The 6,905-nt window shown below is 40.5% G+C and overlaps 1 protein-coding gene across 1 annotated transcript; it reads right to left on the bottom strand.

Moving 5' to 3' along the window:
- Positions 1-754: 754 nt before the first annotated feature.
- On the bottom strand, positions 755-4,919 carry LOC120050400 (arrestin domain-containing protein 3-like). The gene is made up of 4 exons (XM_038996991.1): positions 4,773-4,919; positions 3,060-3,156; positions 2,576-2,832; positions 755-2,440 (listed from the first exon to the last, which is right to left on the bottom strand). Exons 1-4 carry the CDS (start codon positions 4,917-4,919, stop codon positions 2,243-2,245), a joined length of 699 nt encoding a protein of 232 aa, XP_038852919.1. The 3' UTR covers positions 755-2,242.
- Positions 4,920-6,905: the final 1,986 nt, after the last annotated feature.

Here is a 6,905-nt window from a genome sequence, read left to right as displayed (position 1 = left end):
CTAACATCTCCGTCTTAGATTTTATTTGATACATGTGACCATATCATCGTAAAGTATGTTTTTTCAATATAGTTTAATCAGATTATTTAAATTTTTTCGGGAGTTTTGCCGTGTTCCGTTCTCTGACTTTGTTGACGTTGGAGAGATCCGTAGCACTTGGCAAGTGCCCATGCTAAATGAAGAGGGAAATTTGCCGTTCCAGATCCAAACAACGACTGTTCTGGACAAAGGACACCTTGTCCAACATTCTGACGGAAGTTCACCAAAAGTAAGAAACATTTTATGATGCTATTTCTAATATCTGTCGTGCATGTGAACTGGTCGTCGGCGCCCAAGTGTTTCTGGCTATTGTGGCTATGCTAATATAACGCTACATTTTGTTTTCGCTGTAAAACATTTAATAAATCGGAAATATTGTCTGGAATCACAAATCACATAACAGCTCTATAAATATTATTTCGTGGTGTCCCTCTCTAGTTAATTAACATTTACATGATTAGTTCAATCAGGTAATATTAATTACGGAGAAATTATTTTATAGAATAGCATGTCATAGCAATTAATCTGGCATAGCCAAAGACACGACACTGCTGATCATTGTAAATAGTAATAAATTATATTTTATTTCTATAGTGCTTTTTATTAGTTCTCAAAGCTTTTCTAAGGCAACATGCACACATTTCAAATCAAGGCAGGTAAATTAGCAATAAATATAAATGCTAAATAATAATAATAATAATAATATAATAGGCCATTTAGCAGAAGCTGTCATCCAAAGCAATTTACAGTCATGCATGCACACAAAAATGCATACAAAAAAATACCAATAAAAGTGAAGGAGGAAATGGTTAGACAATACAATACAATCAATTCTAATTCTTCTGAAATTCTTCACCCTTCATCTTCCTTTATCCAGGAGAATATCAATAGAATTTGCTCAATTCCTCACGTCATCTCCTCTTTCCTCTCTTCCCTTCTTTTTGAAAAAGGTCAAAGGTAATCGAGGCAGAGGAGGCAAGGAGAGGAAACTTGAAAACAAATACGCTGGTATGAAATTAGACTTTTAATACATACACTCACTGGCCAGTTTATTAAGTACACCACCCCATTCACAAAAATAGATCGCTCCTATAGACAGTGGGTTACGGGACTGTGGCTTGCTATATAAAGCAGGCAGACAGGCATCGAGGCATTCAGTTACTGTTTCGATCATTAGAATGGGCAAAACGAGTGACGTAAGCGATTTTGAGCGTGGTATCAACATCGGTGCGAGGCGTGCCGGATCCAGTATCAAAGAAATGGCCACCCTCCTGGGCTTTTTCCACACGACAGTGTCTAGGGTTTACCAACAATGGTGCGACAAACAAAAAACATCCAGTCAGCTGCAGTCCTGTGGGTGAAAACAGCTCGTTGATGAGAGAGATCGAAGGAGAATGGCAGGAATCATGCAAGCTAACAGATGGGCCACAAACAGGCATATAACGGCGCAGCACAACAGGGTGTGCAGAACGGCATCTCGGCACACACAACTCGCCGGATCGCCACGGATGGGCTATTGCAGCAGACAACCACACCGGATTCCACTCCTATCAACTAAAAACAAAAAGCCTGGGCACACGATCACCAACACTGGACAATTGAGGACTGGAAAAACATTTCCTGGTCCGACGAATCCCAGTTCCTGTTGCGTCATGCTGATGGCAGATTCAGGATTTGGCTTAAGGAGCATGAGTCCAGCTTGAGTCCATGGATCCATGGCTGTGGTGTACTGTTGTTGGAAATGTTTTCCTGGCACGTTAGGGCCCTTGATACCAAATGAGCAACGGTTCAACGCGACAGAGTATTTAAACATTGTTGCTGATACGGTGCATCCATTCAGGCTGTTCTGAAGGCAAAGGGGGGTCCGACCCGGTACTAGATGGGTGTTTTATAGATAAAATGATAGGTAGCATATTGTATTTAAAGGTACATGCTTTTCTCCTCTGACAACACAACAACTGATTCAAAGGGGGTGTGGCGCATTTCAAAACTCTTCCATGTAGTACTCTGGTAGGATACACCTCAATATCCTTGGCCAGAGGAGGCTATCAAGGAGAGGAGCAAACTCCTCTGTTCCTTTATTAACTAATTGACCCTCTCCCATATATGGCGACCACTTATCGGTCTCCGGGTCACGGAAGAGAGGAGGACGGAGGAGTTGAGGAGAGGACAGACTTTTGCCCAATTGAGAATCTCCATGCCTCTACAATTTTCTATAGAAATTTGACGAGGAAGCAAACATTTCGTAGGGGGGTGGTAGCTCAGACGCAGTTGGGACTTGTGACTCAAAACCCAAACTGGAGTAAGGTGGGGGTTCCTGTCCAAGAGTTTGAGTTGCAGTAAGAACAATGATAGGTAGCTTGATCTCAGGGTCTATGGCCAGTTTAACATCAAGAACGACCTGAAAGAATAGAAACACAACAAGTGTTACAAAAGGTTTGTTTGAATAATTGGAAACATAAAACATAGTTGTTCATTTGGTGTCTGGAGCTCTGCAGTTAAGATTCATCCTATCACATAGTATGTAGGTAGCTACCTTCAATCGGTACTCCAATTTGAGTATAGGACAGTTGAAGATGGTGGCAGGGAGTTGTGGAGGGATGGTCAAAACTTGGGTCACCGTCTGCCGAGTGCCAGCAGGGACCCGATCGCCCTTCTCTTTCAAGATGTTGTGAGTGTGGACTTTCCTCTTCTTCTGGGCGTAGAAACACTGCTTTTCGTACAGGTAGTATTTTGGGGTCACTGGGCGAGTTGAGTTGTTGACAATAATTGCCCTGACTTTCAGAGCCTCTCCTGTAAAAATATATTTAAAACCTGAATGAGGATGGATGTGTATAATGGTTCAGGTCCAGTATATGATGCGGCGGAGTGGGAAGTGCTGCTGGATGGGTACGACACAGTCCTTCTCAAAAACTAAACCTATTTGGTTAGCAGAGATCCGACTTGAGTATTTTTCACACCAGTTTATTTGAGACAGGTGGTAAAGTTTGTTTTATCTACAGCCCAATATTAATCATTACCTTGCTGGTATCCCTGCCTCTCAGTGTGAATGCTCACAGAGATTTTTCCAGATGCAAAGAACATAACATCCTTATCCTTGGTCCCATGCTGAGGTTTCTGAAAAATGTGATACACAAGTTATATCTGGATCCATGTCAGTTTGGGGAGCAAGAACGAGGATTTCTTTAGTGACAAAAAGGAATGTGTTATAGAATGTGTTTCCCCTGTCTGACCTAAATAACTTGTTTGTATATGTACAGTGCCTTCGGAAAGTATTCAGACCCCTTTACTTTTTCCATTTTTTGTTTACGTTACAGCCTCATTCTAAAATTTACTTTTCAGCAATCTACACAAAATACCCCATAACGACAAAGTGAAAACAGTTTTTGAAATGTTTGCATATATATATATATATATATATATATATATATATATATATATATATATATATATATATATATATAAAAAAACATAAATACATTATTTACATAAGTATTCAGACCCTTTGCTATGAGACTCAAGATTGAGCTCAGGTGCACTCTGTTTCCATTAATCATGTTTCTACAACTTGATTGCAGTCCACCTGTGGTAAATTCAATTAGAGGTACACACCTGACTATATAAGGTCCCACAGTTGACAGTGCATGTCAGAGCAAAAACCAAGGTTGAAGGAATTGTCGATAGAGCTCCGAGACAGGATTGTGTCGAGGCACAGATCTGGGGGAAGGGTACCAAAACATTTATGCAGCATTGAAGATCCCCAAGAACACAATGGCCTCCATCATTCTTAAATGGAAGAAGTTTGGAACCACTAAGACCCTTCCTAGAGCTGTCCGCCCGGCTTACTGAGCAAGAAGAGCCTTGGTCAGGGAGGTGACCAAGAACCCGATGGTCACTCTGACAGAGCTCTAGAGTTTCTCTGTGGAGATGGGAGAACCTTCCAGAAGGGAAACTATCTCTGCATCTCTCCAGGCCTTTATGATAGAGTGGCCAGACGGAAGCCACTCCTCAGTAAAAGGCACATGACAGCCCGCTGTAACCTAAAGATAGAAATCCAGGTATGCAGAAATACAGGTATTTCCAAAGGGATCACATACTTTTTCTTGCCACTGTATGTAAATGTCATATTTCAAGTTTTTATTTATTATAAATTAGCAAAAATCTCTAAAAACCTGCTTTTGATTTGTCATTATGGGATATCGAGTGTAGATTGATGAGGGGGAAAAAACTATTTAATCAATTTTAGAATAAGGCTGTAGCATAACAAAATGTGGAAAAAGTCAAACGGTCTGAATACTTTCCGAATGCACTGTACGCTGATCTGTAAGTATTTGATGTATGGAATTGACTGCTGATACTGTAGGTAGGCCTAGAGTATAAGTCCTTCTGCTTTTCAAAATATTTTGTCAATAATTACTTTTTACTTATATTATTCTTGTTTTAAATGTATGTAGTTCGGTCCTTGAGCTGTTGTTGTCCATTCATGTTCTGTATTATTTCATGTTTTATGTTTTGAGTGTACACCAGGAAGAGTAGCTGCTGCGTGAGCAACAACTGATGGGGATCCTAATAAATAAAGACAGGGCCAGGAGTTTTTCCAGACCATGTGACCAGGAAGTTATCGCTTGACTTGATCAATGTCAGTTGTAACACAAACATGTGACAGGCAGGAATGTGTGATAACTCAACTCTGGGCCCTAGTAGTGACAATATAGCCAAATACTGGTCCTTACCATTAGATATGGGATCATAGACCGGTCTGCCTTTGAGACAAAGGTGAAATCAGTCTTGGCTTTGGTGTCAAACCTCATTGACCTGGTCAACTTAGCCTCTAATGAGTAGAGGATTTGACCACATTTACCCTGGAAAGAGGAGGGCATGTCCCTGAGGAAGACAGGATAACATCGTAGGACCACGAATCCATCACATTTGTCTAGTGAAATTAAAACAAAATGTCCAATTCCTATCCATAACCATGATTTAAAAGAAATAGCCAGTTAATTACTATTGTATTTATCTCATATACTCTTTCTGAAGCTAATATCTCTGGTTTACTTAATACTATGTTCCTGCACTGCTATGATTTGTTTATGTAGATGTATATCATGCATATGAGTGGTGCCTAGTCTTGCATGGTTAGCCTTCCAAAATCAGAGTAGGCCTATTTGAATCTGACATCAGCAGTTGCTTCTTTGGTAAAACTCACAAATTAAATTCATATTGCATCAAAGTAATGTTCATGTAACAATGTTGCTTCCATCTCTCTGCTTGCCCCAATCTTGATTCGAAACAGAGACCCTCACATAAACTACTATAACCCACAAAATCCGCAGCGGACTGCTAACTAGCGCACACTGGTAATTAGCTTGCCATTTCATCCCCCTTTGAACCCCCCCCCATTTTCCACAGCAACCCCGCAGCTGGGCAGAGCCCACCTGAGTGATCTGGGTCAAATCACCAAAGTGTACCTGTCCTTGCCCCAACCTCAGCTAGAAACCAGGGACCATCTGAACACGTCGACAACTATCACCCATGAAGTAACGTTACCTATTGCTCTACAAAAGCCGGGTCCCTTGCGGAGAAAGGGTAACAACTACTTCAAGGTCTCAGTGGGTGGCTTCACCAATTGGGTGACGTCACCGATTGAAAACTACTAATGTGCACCACTAACTAGCTAGCCATTTCACATCGGTTACATTCACAACATTAAAAAGTTGAATACTTACTCGTCAGGAATTTGGAAGGAGAAAGGATGCACGTCTTCCTGTAGTCAGAACATTGGTGCCTGAGAGTATGGGGAAATGGAAATAGAATTTACATACACTGAACAATGTTGACCATGTAGTCTCTCCCAACATCTGTTATCAAAGGTAACTGGGCTGATTATTGGCATTCTGCGATTGGTACATCCATTTTGGGACTTTGCGTGACCTGATTGAACCGGCCCTTCACACTCCCCCAGAACACCTATCCTGTGCATTAAACAACCTTATAATGTTATGTGCATGTGTTTCTTAACACAAAAAAAACTTTCAGAAAAAACTTACGCACTTTTTCTGCTCCCTCCCCCTCCCTTCACATTGCTCCCTTTAGGCTACTCACCTTTTTTAAACCCTAGTCTAATCAATGACATGTTGTACAGTCTGTGCCTCATATTTCTGAACCATTGGTCCGGACCGGACCAAATCTGAACCAATCATAGACGTCAATGTTTGGGTCAAATCAAGGCCAGTTCGGACTGGACTAATAATCAATGTCTATGAATGTTGAAATCAAGGCCGGTCCAGACCTAAAATCAACACCTATGGGCTTTGAAATCATGAGTGTTCACTCAAAATTGGAAGAGCATGAGCTGCATAACTTTTTTTTTTAATTGTAAAGTTCAAGGGCCATCCACGCATAGGGCGATAACTATAATGCTAACTATAATAAACTATAAATTGTACATAAATTGAGTGATTAAATGTAAACTATAAACGTGCACCCCACCAGTACTCCATTGTTTGTATTTTTTAAAATTGTAAACACTATAAGCATAGCCTCAAAACATGGTTAAAACCAGGGGCGCAACTTAGGTTTTAGAAGTGGGGGGGACATACTCAGTACTATATCTCAGGCATTGGTAAACTAAGGGATCCGTTTGTACAGCACTAAAGAAATAATAATACATTCCATTCATAACATTTAGTCCTTTAACAGCATACAAAATACTCCTCATTAAGGTTTTGCCATACACATTACTACAGTCAAAGCCAGCCAGTTAAAATGTTGCCCAAAAATTTGGTAAATGTTGAATAAATATGGAAATGACTAAATGTAACTCCACTACGTGTAACTGTTATTCTTAACATTTACCTACACATATG

Source organism: Salvelinus namaycush, chromosome 1 (assembly GCF_016432855.1).
Source record: "Salvelinus namaycush isolate Seneca chromosome 1, SaNama_1.0, whole genome shotgun sequence".
Lineage (NCBI taxonomy): Eukaryota > Metazoa > Chordata > Actinopteri > Salmoniformes > Salmonidae > Salvelinus > Salvelinus namaycush.
This window is presented reverse-complemented; position numbering and strand designations above follow the sequence as displayed.

What these genes read in the sequence shown, in the direction of transcription:
- LOC120050400 (XM_038996991.1), bottom strand. Translation starts at nt 4,919, where the DNA reads ATGCCCTCCTCTTTCCAGGGTAAATGTGGTCAAATCCTCTACTCATTA. An exon ending in CTATGATCCCATATCTAATG is followed by an intron (nt 3,157 to 4,772) that starts GTAAGGACCAGT and finishes CACATTTTTCAG; the next exon opens with AAACCTCAGCATGGGACCAA. An exon ending in AATTGGAGTACCGATTGAAG is followed by an intron (nt 2,441 to 2,575) that starts GTAGCTACCTAC and finishes CTATTCTTTCAG; the next exon opens with GTCGTTCTTGATGTTAAACT.